The sequence below is a fragment of the Amborella trichopoda genome, chromosome 11, assembly GCF_054954075.1.
Source record: "Amborella trichopoda isolate Santa Cruz 75 chromosome 11, AtrichopodaSantaCruz75HAP2 v2.0, whole genome shotgun sequence".
NCBI classification, from domain to species: Eukaryota; Viridiplantae; Streptophyta; class Magnoliopsida; order Amborellales; family Amborellaceae; genus Amborella; species Amborella trichopoda.
The window spans coordinates 213,330-237,754 of record NC_142346.1 but is presented as its reverse complement, the minus strand read 5'-3'; the positions used below and the strand labels follow the sequence as shown (position 1 = coordinate 237,754).

At 40.3% G+C, this 24,425-nt stretch overlaps 2 protein-coding genes across 14 annotated transcripts; one reads left to right on the top strand and one right to left on the bottom strand.

The window, feature by feature from the left end:
* Window positions 1–1,969: 1,969 nt before the first annotated feature.
* On the bottom strand, window positions 1,970–3,914 carry LOC18441488 (sequence-specific DNA binding transcription factor). Its single transcript, XM_006851718.4, has one exon. It carries the CDS (start codon window positions 3,468–3,470, stop codon window positions 2,139–2,141), a length of 1,332 nt encoding a protein of 443 aa, XP_006851780.1. The 5' UTR covers window positions 3,471–3,914; the 3' UTR covers window positions 1,970–2,138.
* Window positions 2,130–22,880, top strand: LOC18441490 (3-oxoacyl-acyl-carrier synthase-like protein (Protein of unknown function DUF455)). 13 transcript variants are annotated; one of them, XM_088851859.1, is made up of 7 exons: window positions 2,130–4,635; window positions 4,736–4,855; window positions 5,028–5,258; window positions 21,623–21,746; window positions 21,929–22,023; window positions 22,149–22,393; window positions 22,498–22,880. In XM_088851859.1, the coding sequence occupies exons 2-4, from the start codon at window positions 4,760–4,762 to the stop codon at window positions 21,692–21,694; spliced, it is 399 nt and encodes a 132-aa protein (XP_088707985.1). In that variant the 5' UTR covers window positions 2,130–4,635; window positions 4,736–4,759; the 3' UTR covers window positions 21,695–21,746; window positions 21,929–22,023; window positions 22,149–22,393; window positions 22,498–22,880. The 13 variants fall into 13 exon arrangements, with proteins under 13 accessions (XP_088707985.1, XP_088707981.1, XP_088707984.1 ...); XM_088851852.1 differs by having other exon boundaries at window positions 4,003–4,639; XM_088851853.1 differs by having other exon boundaries at window positions 4,194–4,639; window positions 21,623–21,770.
* Window positions 22,881–24,425: the final 1,545 nt, after the last annotated feature.

Below are 24,425 nucleotides of genomic sequence, written 5' to 3'. Positions count from 1 at the left end.
TTTTCAAAAAAAATGACCAAAATACCCCTTAAATTTTTAAGGGGTATTTTGGTAATTTTTTATCACAAAATTATTGTTAATTTTTTTTGTAAGTGCACCTCAATGAGAAGATGGAACGTACCAAATTTCACATTCAGAAAAAATGTATTAAAAAAACTAAAAATAAAACACTTTGAGACGTCGGATCTAAGATCAAAGGTGAGTGGCTCTCTTGATAAAAAATAGCGGCTGGATGATAGAGGGAGGATAGAACTTCCATGTTGTTGGGGGAACATAGAAAGCTTTCATTTAATTCCACATCAATAATGAGATGAAATAAAAAATATAACTCTAGTTTATAATTTTATAGGATACCTTGAAGATTCGAAGATCTATAGATTTTATCGTATAGATAATGACTCATTAAAAGCAAATATGTTGAGTTCTTAGAAGACCTTAATGTATAAAACCTACCTCTAAAAGAAATAATGATCCACTTAAGATTATAGGTGATTTAGGCTCATCGCCTACAATGGATATTGAAGACTATAATCAACGTGATGATGTTGAAGTACCAATACATCCTATGCTAAATGGTCAAAAGAGGTCTAGAGCTTCTTCATCTTATGTTGATGACTTTTATACGTAAATGCATGTGGAATAACTAAATGAAATTGATGATCCATTTGACTTTAATGATGCAATGAAGTCACAATAATCTCAATAATGACTCAACGCTATGAGAAAAGAAATTGATTATATTGAACAAAATATAGTCTATGATATGTTTGATTAACCCTTAGATAGAATAGCTATAGGTTGTACATGGGCACTTAAAATCTATTGATAACGCTATGTTAGTAGCAAAGGTTTTACCCAAAGGGAAGGAATCAACTATGTTGACACTTATTCTCCTATTGCAACGTTTATATCTATTAGGATGATTTTGACAATCATTGCTCACTATGGCCTAAAACCATACCACATGGATGTAAATAGTTCATTTTTTAATAGTGAATTAAAAGGAACCATTTGCACGAAGCAACTCGAGCGCTTCATAAGTAAGGACCAATAAAATAAAATACATAAATTAAATAAGTCCTTATAATGTTTAAAACAATATTACAGACAAATGGTATTTAACATTTTATAATTTCAAATGGGATACAAAGTAAATAGATTGGACTATTGTATGTATGTTTTGAAGAGTGGGAGTAAATTCACCGTATTCTTGTTATATGTTGATGGTATCTTAAAAATGACTAAGGAGACTAAATTATAAATTCACTATATTCTTGTTATATGTTGATGATATCTTATTAGCTAGAAATGACTTAAAAATGATTGAAGAGACTAAATTGTAATGTGACCAATGACTTTGATACAAAAAGTCACAATCATTATTGATTGTTATATTTAAAATCGGGTGGTTGAGGATGCGCTATTTTTTAGGCACAAAGTCCAAAATAAAATTTGTCCAACGTTGTGACACGCTTTCATTTATTAGTTTTCATATCCAATGGCTAAAAATGCTTGTGATCTCTTTGCAAAGAATAAATTGTCTCTAATATACAAGCTCATTTTTAAATATCGCTAAAAAAGAAATTTATGCTGATTTTTCAAATTTTTAGAGCATGTCTATTTTTGGATTACCGAATTAAATTAAGAAAAATGGTTTGATAGGGCTGCAACTCTCTCATAATTCATTGAAAATTGCAATTCAAGCATTAGTAAACCTTTACATCAATCATCTTAGCATGAACATCATGGTTGTGAAAAAACATAAGATTTCAAGCTCTAAAAGAAAAAAATATCTTGTAACAAATTATTTAAATTGTCTATTTCATCCAAAAAATAAGTATTTACAAATCCGCAAGATCAGTTTCATTTGTTTAGTTTCGAATTTGAAAATTGACGGGTGAGGGCTTATTTTGTTTTCATAAAACCCAGGCTTATAGAACCCTCATCCGTAAATTAAAGACACCATGTATCTCAAATTCTGAATTTGAAGTACTCATCAACTTATACACGAGTTACACAAAAAAAAAAAAAAAAGAAAGAAGAAAACAGAAAAAGAAAAAAAAGAAAAGAAAATAAAAAAAAAGCAGCGTGGGCTTTCAAAATTAGAGAAGCCGACAGCGGCCGAAAATGGTTGGGTTTCAGGAGGGGCCGGTGAGAGAGGCGGTGGAGGCGTCGGGCCTCTTGGTGGAGGAGTCGATAGTGTCGAGCTCGGCCTCCTTGTGCCTCAGGAGGAGGCTCATCCTCTCATTTTCTAGCTTATTCCTTTCGTTCTCCAGCTTCAGCCTCTCCAGCTCCCTCTCCTTCTTCCCGCTGAATTTAGCCCACTTGAACCTCTGTTTCTCCAGCTCCAGCGCCTCCGCCTGGAACCTCACCCTCTCCTCCTTCACCTCCACCAGCTTCCTCCGTATACACTCCCTCCCCTCCTCCCCACTCATCATCAACCGACTCATTGTCGTCCCCATCGGCTTCCTCTGCCTCTTATTACTCGATCCCCACTCCTCCTCTTCCTCCTCCTCATCATCCTCTTCGTCTTCCTCATCTTCTTCATCATCCTCTTCCTCTGTATCTTGATGCTGCTGTTCGTCACCGCCATTCATGCGAAGGCCCTTGCTCGCCTCCATCTCTATATGCTTGGTTGTTTCCGCTGAGTGGAAGCACCTCTGCTGCTGCTGGGGCATCTGGTGGTGAGGGGTGTCGGTGGTGTCACAGGGCTGCTGGCCGGCGCAGCTGCTGTGGTAGGCGCACATCTCCCTGAAGAAGAGGTGCTTTGAGTTCAGGAGCTTCCTCACCTCCTCCTTCATCTTCGACGAGAGGTGGTCCATGGTTTCGAGCAGGCTCTGGTTCTGCACCACCTTGCATGCCGTCCCCTTCCCCAAAATGTCGTTCACCCGCTTGTACCTCTTGTTCAGGTCATTGAACTTGTCCTCGCACTGCTGTGGTGAAACGTAGAACCCCTTCTCCATCATTGCTCTCGACACTGACTTCCACTTTCCCTTCTTTTGGAGCATTCCTCCTCCGCTGCCAAGAATGGATTTCTTCTTCCCGTCCCCGCTGCTGCCCTCCCCTTGCTGTAGGCTACAGGGGTCATCCCCGACAAAGAAGACAACCATAATGAGGAGCTTCACCATGTTGTCTGTCCACTTCATCCTCTGCCACGGTGACACCCGCTTTCCCCTCCCATCTTCTGCTCCGGCATCCTCTTCATCGCTCGGTCTCCCACCACCACCACCCCTGCTGTTGTTGTTGAGTAAAAGGTAGGGGGCGTGCTTGATGGGGGATGCGAGATCATTGTCGAGGGGTGCCGAAGAAGCCATGTGAGAAGCAATCTGGAGTGGATGCGTGTTATGCTGATGCTGAATATGATGTTGGAGATGGTGTGAGGCCTGCTGCTGCTGTTGTTGGTGGGGATGCATCTCCAGCCCTAGCAGCCCAGATGGCATACCTCCTGTTAACATCGCGTTTGGTTCCATTGTTTTGTATTGTAAACCTAAACACCACCCTTTCCCTTCAGGAAATGCCCAATTTGGTTCTGCTTCTCTATGAAGCACAATGAAAGAGATCAGCAACGGGGATATACTAAAAATTGAGAGAGAACGAGGGGTATGTGGTACAGAGAGAGTGGGAATCTCCCAAGAGAGAGAGATGAAATTTGGGGAAAAGCTCTCAATTGTGGTTGTCGCAGTGGATTAGAGCCTGATGGGTATCAATCGGGTTTGTCGCAGTGGATTAGAGCCTGATGGGTTTTCTGCAGAGCATCCATGGATGGGTTTTGAATCTCGTGAGATCCCAACTTCGAGACCACTGGGCTTACAAAGTAAAAGCTCGAGAAAAGAAAACGGCGATAGATAGAGAGAAGGAAAGATAAATGGGGTGCTCTGAAATGTGGCAGAGAAGAGAAAGAATAGAAATACGGTGGTGATGATGGCGCAGCAGCCGGTTTTGGAGGCAAGCGGATTTGCACATTTCTTGTCACTTGGGTTGCCCATGGTTTCGCCACCACCAAACCAACCAAGTCCACAGGTATCCATTTTACTCCTATAAAACCCGACCCCTAAATCCCAACTAAAATTAAGAAATTCAAACCATTTGTGGGGCCTCCGCTTTTCGTCCCTTCACGGTAATTTCAACTTTCTCAATGGCTTTTCACGGAAAGGTCCTGTTAATTTATTATTTAGCTTGGTAACGTGACGGTTGCTTCTCCACTTATTTTATTGGGTGGTTGGTTACTTGAAATATGGGGGAGGAGGAGGAAGAAGGGTCTCCTTCGCTGCTTCGTGATAGAGATAAGGATTTAGGGTTTTCTCGTCTCTCTCTCAGAGCTGAGATCAGGGGTGTGACTCTTGTGGAAGTGGCTTTGGGGGTGCTGAATGCTGCAGACCCATGGGAGAAGTCTGAGCTGGGAGAGGAGGCCGCTATCCTCTGGTTTCAAGGCCACATTTCACAGTGATAAAGAGTTGCCTGTCCCTGATCGTCCCGCCAGGCTTTCAAACGTCCGGCAGTGTTTCTTTCCGAATGTTTGTGTTTAGGCTTGAATGTTGATGGCTCCTTCTCTGGTTTCAAGGCCACATTTCCCTTCCTTACAATTACAGTGATGAAGAGTTGCCTGTCCCTGATCGACCCGCCAGGCTTTCAAACGTCCGTAAGTTTGTCGGCAGTGTTTCTTTCCGAATGTTTGTGTTTAGGCTTGAATGTTGATGGCTCCTTCTTTGGTTTGTGGTGGGTGACAATGTTACAGGTGAGGCTGGTGGCTCCCCATCTCATGCCCAAGCTTGGCAAGGCGGGGAGCTTGCAGAGCTGGCAAGCCGTTCTTCACAGTTTGGTCCATACTGAGAGCTGGGCTATTGATTTATCTTGGGTGGGTGTGTCATTTACGAACTTATCATGTTGGGCATCTTATTCTTTCCTATATTCGTCATAAGTGTTTTCGTAGTACTTTTCATTGATTAGTTGCTTGTTATGAATTCGGCTGTTTAAGATTGGGTGTCTGCATTTCATACTCAGTAGTGTGGTGTGGTGCATAAATGCAGGATATCATAGCTCGTTTTGGGAGGCAGGAAGGCATGCCTCGCCCCTTCTTTGACGACTTTGTGAAGGTGGCACAGGATGAAGGCCGCCATTTCAGGCTTCTTGCAGCTCGTCTTGAAGAATTGGGAAGCTTTTATGGGGCACTACCTGCTCATGACGACCTATGGGATTCGGCCAATGCAACCTCAAACAGTCTTCTAGCACGTCTTGCAGTCGAGCAATGTGTGCATGAGGTTAATCTTCTTGTGTCCCATTATGACTCTTTTCTCTTTCTTTGAACTTTCACCCCCTTTATTTTCCTTCCAATTTGGGATTTCTTCTTCATCTGTTTCCTATTATTTGTGAATGATTCCTAAAGATTTAGTTGTTCTTTGCTGTGAAGTATTCCTTCTTGCCCAATTGGTTTTCTTCATATTCATGCTTCAGACTCGTGCTTGTTTATAATTTTTTTTTGAGAAGAGTTAACTTTATATTAATGTAATGTAATTGTACAAAATTAGTAAATTTGTAGAAGTGTGTAAGGCAGCCCACATGCGGGTGCTCAGAGTACAAAAAGATAGGAAAAGAAATAAAGCCATTAACAAAAAGTAAGTACAAAACTTAGGCCAAAATCGCATTGTAGAGACTGGAACTTTCAAGGACTCCGAGAGGAAGGGGGAAAAGGTGCTCCTACTATGCTGGAAACCAGGATTGGGGTAGGCCAAGAAGGAGAGAGTAAAGTGATAAACGATGTTGGGACAGAGGGGAAGGAGGTAGAGGGAAAAGACGAGACAAAGAGTTGCACTAGTCGTTGAGCCAAGTTGCGTTAAAGGCTTTGGGCCCACCGTACAGTCGAACACCTTGAGGCATACACCTGCAAAACAAAAGTGCTGCACTTCCTGCCAGTGGTGTTTGGTATAGGGGCAAGGAAAAGAGAGTAAAAGAGGAGGAGCAAGAGTGGGAAGAAAAGTGAAAAGAGAATTAGTGGCAAGAGAATAGAGTAAAGAGTATTGAGAAACGAGAAGGCAGAGGAATAGAAGAGGAAGAGCAAGGAGGCAAGGACGGAGGAAGCGACTAAGAAAACAAGAGAGAACCAAGGAGAAGGTTAGGGGCAACTGAAATACCTTAGAGGGGGTTGGGGGGGCGGGGGGGGGGGGGGGGGGGGGAGGGGAGATGAGAACGATGAAGAATGAGATAAAAAAAACAATAGGGAAGAGAGAGCATTTCATAGTCTTTTTTTGTAAAGTGGCAGAAATTGAAGGAGCTATATTGTTGATTGCATAGTCTTTTTTTTTTTTCCTTTTGTTATTTTTATTTTTGGTGATATAGTAACCGAGAGAAGTTTAGAGAGGGAGAGAAGAGAGGACAGAGAAGGGGGATTGAAGCTGAGAGAAAAGAGAGGAATTAGGGAGAGTTTAAGTTATAACCCGTAGTTGTTGGAAACACCTAGGAACCTGAATCGTTTTAGGAACCGAAATTGCGGAATCGCGGCCGGCTAGAAGTTTCCTGTCTTAAGAATCGTTGTCCGTACAATAGGAATCGCTAGGAACGAGATTCCTAGTTTTTGATAAGCGTGTTTCGACCGAAATAGATCCAAGTTTCATCCACCTATGGAATCGAGATTCTGTCCTCCTTGGATTCGGGATTCCCATCCCCCTGGAATCGACACTCCAGGATTCAAGATTCTTTAATATGCGGAATCGAGTTTCCGACATCCATGGAATCGAGTTTCTGACATATGTGGAGTATAGATATGTTGTTGTTTCGAATCGTGATTCTAACATATTTGGAATCAAGTTTTTAAAATATATAAATCATAGATCCATGCCAGTTTGAGATCAAGATTTACAATAATATGGACTATGGAATGTGTTTGACGACTCCTACTAGGAATCAAGATTTCATTCTTATGGAGAAGGAAGCCACAAGCACATATTGAGCCTCATCAACTTTAGAACCTAAATTGGATGTCTCTTATTAGAAGGTTTCCCGAATTCTAAAGTGATTGTGTTGACTATTTAACTTATGGTCATTATATACAAAAGACAAGTATTCCTAAACTGTGATTTTGACTTCATTATTATAACAAAATAGGATTATGTCTACGCCATGGTTTTACTTTTAATTGTATGTGTTGTATTTACTAATTATATTTTAAATTTAAAGTAAAGGCCATCCAGGGTGGCACAAGTAAAATAATGAACCCTGCAACCACTAAAAGCATTCGATATATTTGGGAACGTCTACCCGCAGTTAATGGGTTCAAGTTTTCAAAGATGTGTTGGATCGAGATTTCGAAATTAAGGAATCCAGTTTCCTTGGTTCCGATAAATGGTTTCTAAAGATGTGTTGAATCGAGATTTCAAAATTAAGAAATCAAGTTTCTTTGGTTCCAAAAAAAGGTTTCTAAAGATGTGTTGAATCGAGATTCCGAAATTAAGGAATCAAGTTTCCTTGGTTCCGAAAAACGGTTTATGTGGAGATTCTTTAACGAAACCGCGGAATCGGGTTTCAGAACCGGAAACGAGAGGTCGTTGGAGAGATTTTGGTAACTATGTTATAACCTGGAGGTGGGAGAGCCGCATCTTTTGCGAGCCTATCTGCTGTTGCATTGGCTTCTTTGCGAATGTGTGTGAAAGTAACAAGTGGCAAGGAGTTGCAAATGACGGCAATCTGGTAAAAAACATGTGCTGGGCGCCATGGAGGCTGGCTAAGTTTTGAGGCCCAAAGTATTGTGTCGTTAGAGCCGGCCTCTACTAAGACCCTTGTGAATTGGTGTGCTATTTGAAAAGCTTTTTTAGACCTTTAAGTAAAGCCAGGGCTTCCGCTGTAGTAGAGTCAAGAGTTCCTAGGTGACTTGAGAAGGAGAGGAAAACTCCTTCGCTGTTGGCAAGAGTGCCACCAAAACTCGAGGGTCCAGGATTGTTGAGGGAAGAATCATCAGTGTTAACTTTAAGGAAATCGTATGGGGGAAGGCTCCAAACAGCCCTAAAAGTAAGTGGGGTTGGGGCGAGGAAAAGGAGGCAACCCTAGTTAGCTCGAAAGTTGGTAAGGAGATTTGTAAACAGGAATAGCCTTGGCCCATAATGAGATCAAGGCCAAAATTGAGTCAATGATATGGGTGGTGTTTCTTGATGTTCCCCTAAAGATTCTAGAGTTCCTCTCTAACCAAACAGACCAAAGCAAAGCCATACTAGAAATCCGCCATAGCATGTGACCACTTTTAGGGTAAGGAGGCCCAAACATTATTGAGAAGAGTTGAGGAAGAGAGGCAGGGGTGACCCATTGTTGGCCGAAGAGCTGAATGAGGGAGGACCATAAGGGGCCATCTCACAAATAGGTGAGAAATATTTTCCTCATCATTAAGATAGAGACTGCACCGGTTGGGCAGCGCAATGCCACACCTTTGAAGTTGATCTAGAGTGAGGACTTTACCATGGAGAAGAGTCCAAATGAAAGCTTGGACCTCAAGGGGAGCAAGGATGGCCCATATATTGTTAAAGAGGGGAGAGGGGTGTAAAAGGGGGAAGGAGGGAAGAGTGGAAAGAGGAAACACTGAAGACCCCAGTTGGGTTGGGAGCCCATATCATTGAATCTTCATTTATTAAAGAAGACAAGAACGAGGTGAGGAGAAGGAGGAGGGAAATAAGGGAGCTAATCTTAAATTCGATCATATTTCTCCTAAATATAGGAGTCCAAATAAGGAAAAGCTTATGTGTTCCACATAAGTAGCCACAGTAGCATCCTGATCATTAACAAGGAGGAAGAGAGAGGGGAAGAGTTGTCCTAGAAGTTAGTCTATCTAGACCTACCCCCTATTTTAAATCTAATCAAAGTTTTAAAGGCATTGTTGGAGGACGATATAGATTTCCAAGCACCAGAGGCACGACGCAAGGGGGAATAGGGAAGCCATCCATCCTCTCAAACTCCATATTTAGCTGAGATGATTGTTTCCAAAGAAGAGGGTGAGGGGACGTGAATCTCCACCCCCATTTCCATAATTCATGAGGGTTAACTTTTTGATGCTTAGACCACCACACTTTTTAGGGGTGCAGATCGTATTCTAGGCGACAAGGTGGAATTTGTGCGGTTGTGCCCTTCGGATTTCCCATTCCAAAGGAAATTCCGCATAATTTTCTCTAATCGATTGGCAAATAGAGGATGGAACTCTGAAGAGAGACATCTGGTAAATAAGAATGTTGGCAAGCATTGCTTTGATGAGGGTGATCCTTCCTCCAACAGACATGAACGTACTTTTCCAGTTTGCTAACTTCCAAGAGAACTTATGTGAAATATTGTCCCAAAGGTGTTTGTTAGGTTTACCTAAGCAGAGGGGAAGACCCAGATAAAAGGATGGAAAGTGTTCACAAGCTAATAGATCCGCTAGAGATTGAATTTCAGTTTGCGGGACACAAACTCCTAACTATTTAGTTTTGGACAAGATGACCTTCATCCCAGTAGTAAGTTCAAAGCATTTTAGGAATAGCCAAAAAACTTTGAAGTTGTGGGGGTTCGGCCCCACAAAAAATGAGGGTGTCATTAGCATACAAAAGGTGGGAGATGACGGGGTTAGCTCTAGAGGTTTGAAATCCAATAAGGAGACCCTGATCAAACAGTCTGGAGATGGATTTAGAAAACAGTTCAAATGTGCTTGTTTATAGTTGACTTGCAAGTCCCTTTTTTTCTAGATAAAGAGCATTGTTTAGGCCAAACCAACTTCATAAATTGAGCTGGGCTAGCCCATATGGTCCAAGCCATCACAAAATGCTTTGTTCTATACTCTTCCTCTCTGGACAGCAGGGAGGAGTTCCACGGGCTGCAATAAAGTTGATTATGCACTTCCATGAGGAAACCCCACAAGATTTTTGGATAAGGAGTATTGAGATTTATGGTGGTGACACAAACCACCATATTCATGATTTCATTCCCCTCAAGATATTACGTTGCAAGAGGAATCCATGTTTAATCAATTATCTTTGATTGAACAAAGGAATAGAATCAAAGAGTAAAACTCCGCATTAGAATATTCCATTACTAGTCAGTGCTCTTTAGAAAAGTCCATTGTCTAACCTAACATAGATGAAAGTTTATCTAAAAGTCTGTTATATTTAGGAAGTATCGGAAAGGGTCCATATATTTACAAATTATGGAGTTCTAAAAAATAATGAGTTTGTTTTAGGTATCGGTTAGAAAAAAAGCTTGCTTGCAGGACAAGCAAAGGAAGAATAAGTCTCTATAAAGCAATGGGGTACATGAGCCATTGTGAGGATTTTCTTGGAAAGTGAATGATCTTTGTGATTAATTAGAAGGGATAGGTGCTAAGATGGAGAATGACACTCGAATCACCATCATCTTGGAAAATCTGATGACCGAGATTGATGCTATGATGGTGTTAATTCAAACAGCCATGCCATCCATGGAATAGGCTATAGGTCTATTGCTTCAAGAGGAAGCTGCACTCCTTAAAAGAAGAAAACTGGAGTCAAACAATGGTTCCAAGATGGTACAAGACTGGAATAAGGCCTTATTTACTAACTTGTGGGAAATCTCATGGAAGACGTTTTATTCATGAAGGCCCCAAAATAATATGGGATCCCGACCACTACATCATAATAATGAGCGAGGCCAGCCTTATAAAGCCCCTAGATCAAAGAAGGTTCTTGCTGCATATGCGAGAAAGTTGGGCATTATGCCAAAGATTATTGGCATAATTGATGAAATTATGTTTCTTTGGAAACAACATGAGTGAAAAGAAGAAGCTCAAGTAAAGAAAACTAAAGAAGCACTTTGTGTCAATGATTTACATGATAGCAAAGACCAATGGTACATAGACTTAGCATGTTCAAACCAGATGTACCAAGAGGCGATCTCTTCATCACAAAAGAACCCTTCTATGACATGCGAGGTGTCATGACAGGGGGCAACACCACTCCTGGGGTGAAAGGTAGAGGAAATATTACCTTGCAAGTGCCCAATGGAAATCTCAAGCATCTTTTAAATGTCTTACATGTCCAAAACTTAGGAAAAAGTCTCATGTCTATGGGGTAGTTGGTCGATCAATGCTTCCGCGTGTTTAGTGAAAGAGGTTGTAAAATCTTGTCAAGGGACGGCAAGAGAATTGTTGGCCATGGGATGAAACCTTGTTGTTTATTTGCTATGAGCATAGATTTGCGTGCTATTAAGAGTAGTTCCTCCACTGATATTGTTGACTTATGGCACAAGAGAATGATGCATTGTGATCTTCTTAGGTTAAGAGATATGACTGGGAAAACGCAAGTTATTGGGATGCCCTTGTTTAAATTGATGGGAATCACATTTGCAAAACATGTGCATTTGCAGGGCCACAGAGCATCACTGTCCAATCCTCCACCACAACAAAATATCCATTGGTATGAGTCCAATGGAATCTCATAGGTGCATGAGGCACTATGTCACCTTCGATGTCATCCATAGTGATGTGTGGGGTACGAGTCCAATGAAATCTCATAGGTGCATGAGGCACTATGTCACCTTCATTGATGAATATTCATGACACTTTTGGATTTATTTTCTACGAAAGAAATCTGAAGTGTTTGGGTGCTTCATAGAGTTTGAAGTGCTTGTAGCGATGAGTTCAATTCAGTAATCAAGAATTTCAGGAGTAGTGGGGCGTTTCTGTTAGAGGAATTTGATGATTTCTTTGAAAATAATGGGATCAAGATGCAACTGACATGTGTTGCGATGCCTCAATAGAAAGGGATTGCTGAGAGGAAGAGGAACCTGGCGTATAATAGAAGTCTCTAACGTGGTGATTGAATGGAAAGAGCTTGCTTAAATTATGTTGGCCTGAGGCAATGCGTACCACAACATACTTAATCAATCACATGCCATTGAGAGAAGGAATGAAGGTTCCATATCAACTTCTTTATAAGAAGAAACCCAATATTACACATTTGCGTATTTTTGGATGTATAGCCCATGTGAGGTGTAGTGATGAGGATCTTGACAAATTTGACAATAAAGCTATTAAGTGCATATTTCTTCGGTGTTCATTGGAGAGAAAAGCTTATCCAGGCATTGATCCTGTAACCCGTTGCACTTATGAAAGCAGTGATGTGAAGTTTGATGAGTAGGCACTATGACATCAAGCTCTTCATGTAGTTGAAAAAAAGAGAGGAACCTTCAACACCCATGGAGGATCCAATGCCCCCCTTAAAGCCGAATACTCCAGCACTATTAAAAGTAAGGAAGTTACATCTGCCTTCTCACCGGCTTCAAATGCAGCGCTCAAGCTCTAATTGTGTCCCATCTGCAATACGCAGATGACACGTTGGTGTTTCTTGATGCGACATCAGAAGAAATTGATAATCTGAGGGTTTTTCTAAAATGCTTCGAAATAGCAATTGGCTTCAAAGTCAACATGGAAAAATCAAAGATGATGGGGGTACCCTCACAAACGCCGAAACCAGAGCGCTAATTCCAAATTGGGAATGCAAAGTGGATGACTTTCCCACTACTTACCTTGGTCTACCCTTGGGATTGGGAAAAGAGACAGTGGTCTCATGTGATTGACAAAGTAGACAGGCGTTTGGCAGGATGGAAAAGGAGATATCTCTCTCTTGCAGGCTACACCACGCTAGTAAAAGCAACCCTGGCTAACTCTCCTGTCTACCTTATGTCTCTTTTCCACATGCCAACCTCGGTGGCAAACCGCCTCGACTAACTGATAAGGATTTTCTTTTGGTCAGGTCAGGTCAAGCCAAGAAAACCAAATGTCACCTCATCTAATGGGACAAGGTTTGCCTCCCTAAACTTCAGGGAGGGCTGGGCATCAGGATCCTCACAAAACACAACCTAGCTCTATTATGGAAATGGTGGTGGAGATTAGCCACTTAGACTAACTCCCTTTGGGCTCGGGTCCTCCTCAGCAAATATAGGATTTTGGAAGATGCTTTGGTGCCTGAGAGGAGATCCTCGAATAGGGCCTCAGGTGCGTGGAAGTCCTTCACGTCTTCTCTCTCCTTGTTCAAAAAATTCATCCGCTTTCATCCTAGGGAAGATACTAGAGTCAAATTCTGGTCAGATCTGTGGTTAGGCCACACTCCTCTAAGGGACCTCTTCCCCTCCTTTACTCTTTTGCCTCCAATAAAGCTTCCACCATAGCAGATAAAATGGTCCTTTCAGGGGATAGAAGAGTCTGAAACCCCTCTTTCAGAAGAAATCTCACAAAGGAGGAAACTGCCCATTTCCTTTCTCTCTCGGTCGCTTTGCATTCCAATTTCATTGCCCCTTCTGGGAGGGATTCTCTTGTTTGGACTCTCTCGCCTTCTGGCATCTTTTTGGTGGCCTCGTTTTACAAAAGACTTATCCAGCCTCCCTCCTTCCCACTCAACCCCATTTTGTCCTCTCCAAGGTTTGGTTGAACATCGCCCCTCCTAAAGTGCAGACCTTCAACTGGAGTGCCTGCTCCCAAAGGTCTCTCACAGTTGACTCACTCCAAAAGAAAGGGATTCGAATCCCTAACAGGTGCGTGTTATGTCTAAGCGAGGAGGAATCGAACCCTCTTCTTTTCATCCACTGTAACTTAGCACACGCCTTGTGGGGCCTCTTAATCCAATTGTTTGGATTTCAATGGGTCACCCCACCTTCGGTCACGGTTTTAATCTCCTCGTATCTCGCATCTCATTGGCCGAAGGCTGGAAGAACCTTATGGAAGGCTGCCATTGCAGAAACATTATGGCTCATTTGGTTAGAAAGGAACGCCGGGATCTTTCAAGGCCGCAAAAATGAAGTTCCAACACTTTTCCACAAGATTACTTCCTTAGTAATCTTTTGGGCCTCCAACCGTACGGCCTTCTCTGGGATATCGGCAAACACCTTTCTTAGCCAATGGAAAAACTTCCTCCAACTCCAACCACAAAAGATTCAAAGATCCAACAACTGGTTGGCCCCTCCAGAAGGCACCATCAAACTTAACTTTGATGGTTGCTCTTTGGGGAACCATGGCCCACCTAGAGCTGGTGGAGTCTTTCGCGACCATCAACGCAACATCCTGCTCACTTATTCCGAGCACTTAGGCCATGAAGACTCTCAATTCCCTGAAGCCATGGCTCTGCTCTTGGGGATCAAAAGCTTCAACCGTACTTGGGGATCACACCTTTGTGTGGAAGGAGACGCTCAAGATATTATTTCCTTTGCAGCCGGGACCTCTCCATCTCTGTGGTACCTATCTTCTATATTTGATGAGATTGCTTACACTTGCAGGGATATGGTCATCTCATGGAAGCATATTTGGAGGACGTCCAACGAGTTCATTCATCTTCTGGCGAAAGACAGAGCTAGGGCTCTAGTAGAAGACCTCGCCTAGATGAGTATTTTTTGGGTTGTACTTGTTCAATAGCAGCTGCCAGTCTATCTCCTTTTTTGCTCTAGACCACAGTGGGCATACTGCTGCTTACTAACATTTGCTGTAGTTCTTTAGTAGCCACCAGTCCATCTCTTTTTTTGCTCTGGACCACAGTGGGCGCACCCTTGTTTACTCACGATCCAGTACATTCCTTGTAATCCGGCATCTCTCTAAGCCCCAAATATTTGTATAGGGTCTTTTGATTGAGAGACCCGACTTGTGGGTACTCTCGAATCCCCTCTTCTGTTTCATGTTACTTTCACAGCAATACAAAAGTTAACTTTATCAAAAAAAGAGAAGTAAGTTACCCCCTCAAGTTCTAAGGCTTAGGAACAGATCATCTAGTATGCTGAAGTTGGAGATATCCATTTAAAAGGCTTGATGATTATTGTCTACAATATGCATCATGCACAAATGATGTAGGTCATAGATGAACACTTATCTAAGAGTTTTGAAGAAGCAACATGCAATCCAAAGTGGGAACATGCCATGGAAGAGGAGATATGTGCACTTTCTGAGAATCAAACTTGGGATTTGGTTCCTCTTTTAGAAAGAAAGAAGGCAATTGATTACAAGTGGCAAAATAAAACATAAATTCAATGGAGAAGTTTGGTGTCATAGGATGCACTTGGTGGCCTAAGGGTTTGAGAAAACTTGTTGAAAAGACTATGAGGAGACATTTAGCCCAGTTGCAAAGATTACATTTGGCTGTATGATGATTGCCTTAGCTGTAATAAGAGGTTGGAAGTCCATCAGATGGATGTGATGAATGTCCTTTTGCATGGGAGTGACTGTCAAAGAAGTGTGTATGCATCAATCCTGAGGATATGAAGATCCCATTAAGCCTCGATATGTGTGCAAAATAAAGAAGGCTCTATATGGATTGAAACAAGCATCTAGAGCATGGTTTGACAATGTAAGAAAGTACTTTCACTCATAAGATTTTGTTCTCTCTACAACAGATTCCTGCATATTCATCTATCATTCTTTTAGAGGTATAGTTACTTGTGCGGCTTATGTAGATGATCTAATCATTATGGGCAATAGCCCTAGTAAAGTGGAAATAATTCTCTCTCCCAAAGGTTGAAAATCAAAGATTTGGGTGAACTTCAATATTTTCTTGGGCTTGAAGTTATAAGAGATGAATGAGGCATATTGATCGTGTAAAAGAAGCTTGCGTCATTACTACTAGCAAAGTTGGGGTTGATGGGTTCAAAGCCAATTGCTACACCACTTGATGTGAAGCACAAGTTGTGAAAAAATGATGGGGATCTTAGAAGATGCAAGACCATTAGGAGATGGTAGGTATCTTAATTTGCCTGACCATCCAACCAGACTTAGCGTATCCAGTTGGGATTGTGAGTTAGTTTGTGTAAGAGCTAAAGAAACCACACATGCATGTGGTGAAGCTAATACCAAGATATGTTAAGTCAAACATATATGAGGGAGTGTTCCATGAGCATGGAATTCCTATCAAGCTAGCAAGTCACTGTAACTACCGATTGGGTAGGAGACCCAACCACTCATTGCTCAATCTGGATATAGTTTGTTTCACTTTGGGTTCTGTAAGCATATTGTGGGCAAGCAAGAAGCGACATATGGCAGCATTGTCGTTTGCAGAAGCTGAATATAGAACAACCATGATGGCCATCATGGGCGTCAAGACTAGCTGTAAGGAGATGATTTAGGTCAAGCATGGGTACTGTTATTTCTTTGGGATGGTCTAGAGTTTAATCTGTGATTTAAGATTAACAATATGGTATGGCATTTGTCTCTTGATTTGTGAGTTCTTACAATGACAATCTTGAAAATTAACCTTTTGTATGATCGGGATCCAATAATTATGGTTCGTTTGTACACTTCCTAGTGATGGTTACCCTGGAGGTCCACATGACCCTACTCTTCTACACTTGCATGAGCAACATGCATCATTTAGGATTTGGCAAGGGGAGGTATATACATATTCAATTTCCCTCTAACACTTCAAATGTTTTTGTGGTGTGTTTAACATCTTTTATTGGTCAACTTCAGGAGAAGAAAGAGATAAAAAATGACCAGTTGGATGATTGGCCATTGAGTGAGCGACAAAAAGATATTGTTTGCATGTGCGGATTGGGTCCTCTTATGTCCATATGGCCAGGCAATATAGACCATACCCTGGTTGCCGTCAACACAGAGAGGCTTAGATGTGAAATGAATTCACTGCATTTCAATTTAGAAATAGGTGAAACGACCTTGACTCTGTTTGATGTGTGTGAGATTTTACGCTTGGCTGTGGATGGTGAGCCCATTACATGCCGACCTATCCCTAATTACGGCGAGTATATAAAAAGCCAACTGGGAGTGGTACTTGTTGAATATAGTTTGACTTCTATCAAGCAAACCCAGTTGAAGAACAAATTTAGACAGATACCAAATAATGCTACCGCAACACAAGTTGTAAGGCACACCTGGGCGTACTTGATATTTCTCATAAGTGTCACTATATTCTCAGACTCATCTTAGTCAATGATGCCCACCAAGTATCTATAGTTCTTTGAGAATTTCGAGGCAGCCTTAGCGTACTTGTATCGGTCTCTTGTGATGTCTGCCACTTTTAAGCACAGACACTTTAATGGCTCGGCCACACTTATGCAGGTAAGTCATATATTATAGATTTAGCTAATTTTCTAAAAATCATGTATCTTATAGGAGGTAGTATCTTATGGACTCAGTTAAAATTTAATATTGTGTAGTGTTGGTCTTATGAGCATATTAAGCATACAAGGCCCATACCAAAACATATACCTCCACGAGTGCCTAGAACTAAAAGATGGGAGCCTCTAAAGAGATATTGTGGAAACCTGCACAATACAATTCTTCCTGTACGCCAGGAGTTCGATAACCTCAAACCCAACAAGGTTAGAATAAACATCTATTTATTCTTGTCTATGCTTCTATAAAATTTATAAAAGAGTTATTTTGACTTATTTGTTACTTGATATCTTTATATATGATACTTTAATGTTATATGACAGGTAATTTGTAATCCATCTTTCAAGCATTGTGAATGCATCAGTGAGGATAAAGCGAACACAGTAAATACTGCAATGTGTGTTACAACGCTCATATTCGAAGATATAGCTAGAGTCATATATATCGGACCGTGTGCGCTGACAATTTGGAGCGAGGTAGGGCATACTAAGGAATCCTTGCATACTTGGGAGAAGGAACAATAGGCAAGGGGGGGGAGCAAAGAGATTGGAGGCTGGTTAATGCTGAGTATTCGAGACTGGGAGAGTCGACATGCCCACATGATAAGGGACATCGTCACATCGAACAAGGCCTTAATAACGGCGTACCTTCAAAGGAGTATAAGGCTTGGTACCGCCATTCCAAAGTTCACAATACTGGCAACCCACCTAGAGATATTTTGCAACCTACCAATAAGTCGGATGACCAAATTGATGCTAGCCATGAGCCACAATGTATTATGAGGCCCAGAGGTCACGAGGACAACATGGTATGCTATTTTTCTGCCATAATCCTCCATTGTAGCGCTATTTGGTTATGTGAGTTCCAAATATATAAATTTATGTATTTTACTTATGTAGGTTAGCACTTTTCAAGAGAGTACAACACTGTTGGCCGAGGCGCTTGCTTTGCGACAACGGTGGGATCTTGAAGTTCTAAATCCGGTTTCTAGGGTGTTTGAGCTCCAATCTAAGTTCATACCTATAGATGTCAATGAAGTGGAAGAGAGGATGGTGAGATTATAAACATATTGGTATGGTTTAAACTTCCCTTGCCAAGATATGCCTCAGCAGAGGGAGTTTGGAGAATCGAGTTGCGGTGTGGAGGTTGGTGAATCCACAGAGGATGGTGATGAGCTGTGCCTCCCCACCTAGTCTATACCCACACCGGTAGTACCTCAGGAAGCAACACGAGCCCAAATGCAGGCGATGAGTCTTTGGTTGATGGTTTTGGGTTTGGGATGGGTTGTTCATTGTAGTGGTTTGGGGTTTAATATGTATATTTAGACTTTGTTTTATGGTTGACAAAGTCTGTTTGTCAGTTTGACTTGTGAGAAATATTGTAAATGTATACTTGTTGCCATTTCGTGACCTTGACAGTTAAATGAAATGCATTATTCGAAATATTCTTTGCAAGATGTACAATTATCTTAATGTTGCTTCAAACAAATTATAACTGAACATGCCTTGGAAACCATTGTCGAGTAGTTAAAATCCTCAATCTCATAATTCCATAACAAAAGGGAATCTTCAACTTTTCAAACATCCAAAAAAGTTGGGAGACTACTGGAAGTTTTAATGTTTCCAGTAGCATTTTCGGTAATTTAAAGACGGAAAATATAGCTTACCCAAAATTTAAAGAATTTTGGAGTTCGAACATCCAAAAATGTTGGGAGGCTACTGGAAATGTGTTGGTATTTCCAGTAGCATTTTCGGTCTTTAAAAGATCGAAAATATATTATTTTCAGTTGTTCAATATCCAAAAATTAAACTATTTCGGATTTAGAACATCCGAAAAAGGTGGGAAGCTACTGGAAATGTGTTGTGTTTCTAGTAGCATATTCGGTCTTTCGAAGACCGAAAATATCGTCATGTCGGATATTTTCAATATCCAAAATTTAATCGATTTCGGATTTCAAATATCCGAAAAAGTTGGGATGCTACTAGAAATGTGTTGTGTTTCCAGTAGCATCTTCGGTCTTTCAAAGATTGAAATTATCGTAATTGCGGATATTTATTATCTAAAATTGAATCGATTTCAGATTTCGAATATCCAAAAAAGTTTGGAGGCTACTGAAAATGTGTTGGTGTTTTCAGTAGGATTTTCGGTCTTTCAAAGACCAAAAATAAAGCATTTTTGGATGTTTAATATGAAGGATTTTGGATTTCAACACCCAACAAAGTTGGGAGGCTACTGGAAATGTGTTGTCTCCAATAGCATTTTCGTTCTTTCAAAGACCTAAAATAGAATGCTTTTGGATATTGGATATCCGAAATTTATACGTCTTCGGATGTTTGAAGACATCAGGAGGCTAGTGGAACTATTTTGTTTTTTCGATTAGCATTTTCGGTCTTTAGGGCCTTTTGATAAGACCTTCATATGGTGCTCAAATGGAAAACCAAAAGCAAAAACATGAAATGCAGCCTCATAAATGTAATGTACAAAAAATATGCAATAGAGCCCCTTCATTAGATATTTCCTAAACGCAAAGTACTCAAACATCACCTATATTACAACCAACAATAGTAGTTTGTGAAAACATCAATCATATGTCTTCTTTCAAAATTAGTAACACGACTGAAAACATCAATTATGCCTTCTTACAAAATTAGTAACACAATGACTTCTATTACGATGAAGACTCATTTCCTTGATCACCAATCGGCTCCCTGCATATCTTCATGTTGTACCTGATTGTGCCGCATCGCTTGCACTTAGCCCTCAACTTTGGACTGCTTTCTTTGCTTCTTCGGCCGTCCTGGAAGTCGTGTAGTTCTCGGTGGCAATACTGTCTGATTAAACATACTGGTCAACTGTATATTGTCCGGGACAGGCTTAAAACGTGTTTGATGTGTCCTTTTGAAGAAATCAATTGTGGTATACTGGCTGCAGAAGGCTGTGACCTCCAGGTGCATGTGGACTATAGCCGCGATGACGTGGTGTTGAAATCTAGCCTTATTCTTCCTCGCTTTTATAGTTTCCTCTGCAGATGGTACTAGGACACCGTTCCGACCAGCAACTTTCTACATTTTATCTTCAAACCTGCTCATCAACTGTACTCTTATGTATTCACATAGTGTTATGATCGGCTTGTCTTGAGCAGGTAAAAAGGGTCTTATCCTTCAGAGCTCTGATGTTCTGATTTTGAAGTTGTTGAGCAAAAGAACTTTTCTGCTGTATAGCATAGTTATATATATATATATATAGACATATATATATATATATATGGAAAATTTTATATAAAGCCGAGGCTCTAAATAATCAAATTTGAGCCTACCCCAAAAATTTCATTAGAAGAGGTTGTTTTGATGCCCAAATATCTTCAAATCGTCCTCCACGACATCAAGATGCATGGACATGAGAAAAAAAATGGATTTCAAGTTTTGGAAATAATTTATTTTGTAACATATTTTTGGACCGTCAATTTTTAAGATTTTCAAGCTTTCATAGATCTGTCGATCTACACTATTTTTTAAGCTTTAAACTTTATAAATAAATATAAAAATATATTTTAAGGCTATCACAAAGATTTCTAATGTTAAAACTACATTTCTCAACACTATTTGAAGGTAGGCTCTAATTTGATTGTTTAAAGCCTACGCTCTATACAAACCGCACCCATATATATATATAGGAAGATACTACAAAACACCTATAGGCAAAAATGAACAGTGATTTCGCCTACCCTCATCACCATCCAAACTTCATCGTACAATCACAGTTGTCTGGTAGTGTTTCAATTTTTCAATTTTTTTTTACTAATCGGAATGATTTGGGTTTAAAGATTCAAGGCATTGGATTGAAGTCAACATGTATCAATTGGTTCAAATTTAGCAGCCTCATAACTGGAGAGCGACTAAAACATTTTCAATGGGTTTACTTCTCATCTTGCTTATAAAGATGTTACAACCAATAGACTTGTTGGTTGTAGGCATACTTTTAGGGAAGCCAATGACACCACCGACGCTCTAGCTAGATAAGGTGCAAGCCTCAATAGTTCTTGGGCGTTGTAGGCAATTTTTAGCCTGCATCCCCGCTTTTGTTTTTTGATTTAGAGCATTATTTGGGCCCCTTGTGGGTTTTTGTACAGGGCACCCATTTATAGGGTTGCCTATTTTTTGTATGCGCTCTTCATTGTACTCCTTTTTACATCTAATATATAATAGTCTACATATTGAAATAAATAAATATAATCACTAGGCTTGTGATATTAAAGTCCCTTAAGATTTTCAAGATTATTCATCCTGCTCGGTTTGATTAAGGATCCAGTTTGGCTTTTAATAGTTAAAATGACCTTCTTTTGGTCTTTTGTGAGATCACATGTTGTAATCAAGTTTTAGTCACTGAGTTGCGAATGATTGCTTGTATTGGAACTGAGTTCAAAATCCTTGTAACGGCAGTAACATTCAGCATTTGGAATGCATATTGTCTGCAGAGAATCATTTGTTATGTATTTTTATTTATTTATTGTTGTTATTTTTATTATTATGATGTTACCAGTTTGGGGGTTGCCAAGGAACTGGGAAGCAACTTGTGTGCTCTTGCAGTACCTGGACTTTGACATTTGCATGACCCCAGCACTATGGTGGTTCAGTCTTGGGTTGTCAACAACTTAGTGATGGATGTACGTCTTATTTCTACCTGCAAGGTAGTGAGCATTGTGTTTTGGAAAATTTTATATTCATGATAATCCCTTTTCTCTGAAAATATATGCATGTCGGCTGTATACTGCATCTCTCATGAGGTCCTTCTTTTGTCTATGCATTCTATGGGTGCTTACATAACAATGTGAGGACCTAATGTCAGGCTAGAGGACTTGATGTGTTGCCGACAACTATTGCTCGCTTTCGAAGTGGAGGAGACAATTCATCCGCAGATTTGTTAAAAACAGTCATGTACCCGTAGGAAATCACACACTGTGCTGCTGGTTTAAAATGGTTTAAATACATTTGCTTGAGAAATCTGGCTCCTTCAGGAGATGCTGCTTTGTCTTCGTATTGCTCAGGATTACCAAACAATTGTGCAGTGGAAGAAACTGTCCCTGAGAGAACCCTGGTTGAAGAAGAGCAGTCTTGCCATCCTTCATGCGGGGAGGCTGAGCTTGGAGCAACAGTTGATGCCTTTCACACTACTGCTAGAAAATATTTTACAGGACCTCTGAAGCCTCCTTTCAATGAACTTGCCAGGGAAGCTGCCGGTTTTGGGCAAGAATGGTACAAGCCTCTTGCTGTTAAAGATGGTCCACAAGTAGCTGATGGGCATTAAGGAAATGTATGTGATTATCCTTCGGAGTGAAAAGCTATTTTTCATATCTCATGTTCCTTTATGATTTATCACTTTGTTCAAGGATTAATCCAAGGTTGTGCCCTGTGTAGTATGCAAGCATTCTTTCATTGGATTCACAAGAAGAGCTTTATGCAAGGTTGGATTGGTATTGTTTGTCAGCATCATATGTGTGTTGAATGTGAAGAGCTTGAGGTGAGGTACGACTTGCATCTTTTCTCTTTTTGTTCTCTTCCCTTTTAAATTTGTTTTAGGCCGATGATTCTGCTCTCCAGTCGGTAACACATTTGTTGCTGTACTGCTGTTGGATTATGTAACCTATTTGTTTCCTCCCTTTATTAGTATTGCATTGCCCTTGAGTTGCTTGCTAAGATCCTCCTGGGCCTCATGTGGTTGGTTATCCTGCCTTGTCTTGCACGTTAATGTACTTTTTCGCACTTATTCAATGAAACCATGTCCGATATAATTAAGCCAATGTGTGTCATGGCCATTTCACCATGAGATTGGTAATGCTTTACCTCATTATTTGAAGGTTTGGTTAGTGTAAATTCCAAGAGTGTCAAAATTTATCCTTGAAGGAAATTTCAGAATGACGTTGCACTGTGTTTTGCTTTTCTTCACATGTCTTTCTCTGTGTAGATCAAGCACTGGTTTTCGAACATGGGACATGGTGTTGCAATTGTCAATTCTGTGTTCCCCCTCGATAGCTAGAACTACTTGCTTTGCTCCTCCCTTAGTGATGCTTGCCTGCGCAGTGTGAAAAATTGTGGAAACTAGGAAGTCAACTCAATGCTGCATTGGGGCCACCACTACAGGCTGCTGTACCCGTTAAAGGGGAGAAAAGTGAAATTCTCCTTATCCCTTGGCTTGAGATTTAAATACAGAAAATGATTTCTGCCTTTGAATCGTCAAAAGCTACTTTTCATTCCCCTTGCTCCCACCTCTACGTCAACTAAAAAGGGAAGAGAAAGGACAACTGGATTTGGGACTTGCATAAATCAAGGAGTGGGAAAACTGAGGATTTTCCTGCATTTAGACGGTTATTATTATTTTCACTACAATATTTTGGGTTGGTAAAGACGGGTCTAACACGAACTCACGATTTCAACTAGCAAATATCAAATATTTACATGAAATCCAAAACATGGAAGGAATAGAAGAGAAAATATATTTTTTGCTTTGTTATATTATATTTAGTCATGTCAAATTGGATGAGTTGGAGTGTATTACAAAGTACGAGATTTTTTGTTTTAATTTTGAGTCAAATCAATGACAATCATAAGCATTGGATTTGAAATCTGACGGACATTAATGATTTTAGCTTATACTAAAAATAAATGGTTTCTATTATATTATTTTCCTATTTTAAAACACTCGTGACTTCGCCCCATGCTAAAATTCATATCTCCATAAGAATGTGATAGCTAACAAGAGGCATGATCGCTCCTCTCTCTGAAAAGAAATTTATCATTTTTTTTTTTTAAATCCCCAAAGTTTAAGGCATAGGGATTCGGACATTGGCAATCCTCAAAATAAGAGAGAATCAGTAGTCTTTATATTTATATTCCACCCTGAACATTACTTTCGATAGAAGGCAAGGTACCTTTATTCAGAGGAGAGTTTCTTTTTAATTTGATTTTTTATTAGATACTAATAATTAAATTTTCTTAACGGCAAGAGTTTATATAAGGTTGACACCTAAAGGCAAGGCAAGAGTTTATGTAAGGTTGACACCTTTAAATGTAGAATTAAGTTGTACCAATAAAATCTTTCGAAAAAGGTTATTTTGATGTGGAAAAGCATTTTATTGGATATCAAGATGTATTATATGGAGAAAAAAAAGAGGTATCGAGTCTTAAAAAGACTACATCTTGGAACACATTATTTGGGCTGTTCATTTTCAAGTTTTTTATGCGTTTATAATATACTTGATTTGAACTATTTTTGGAGTTTAAAATTTTATAATTAAATATAAAAAAAGATTCTCACACCATCTTGAGAAGTTTTGGCACCAAAATTA

What these genes read in the sequence shown, in the direction of transcription:
- LOC18441490 (XM_088851844.1), top strand. Translation starts at nt 4,592, where the DNA reads ATGAAGAGTTGCCTGTCCCTGATCGACCCGCCAGGCTTTCAAACGTCC. An exon ending in GGGCTATTGATTTATCTTGG is followed by an intron (nt 4,856 to 5,027) that starts GTGGGTGTGTCA and finishes GCATAAATGCAG; the next exon opens with GATATCATAGCTCGTTTTGG. An exon ending in ATAACCTCAAACCCAACAAG is followed by an intron (nt 17,290 to 17,406) that starts GTTAGAATAAAC and finishes GTTATATGACAG; the next exon opens with GTAATTTGTAATCCATCTTT.
- LOC18441488 (XM_006851718.4), bottom strand. Translation starts at nt 3,470, where the DNA reads ATGGAACCAAACGCGATGTTAACAGGAGGTATGCCATCTGGGCTGCTA.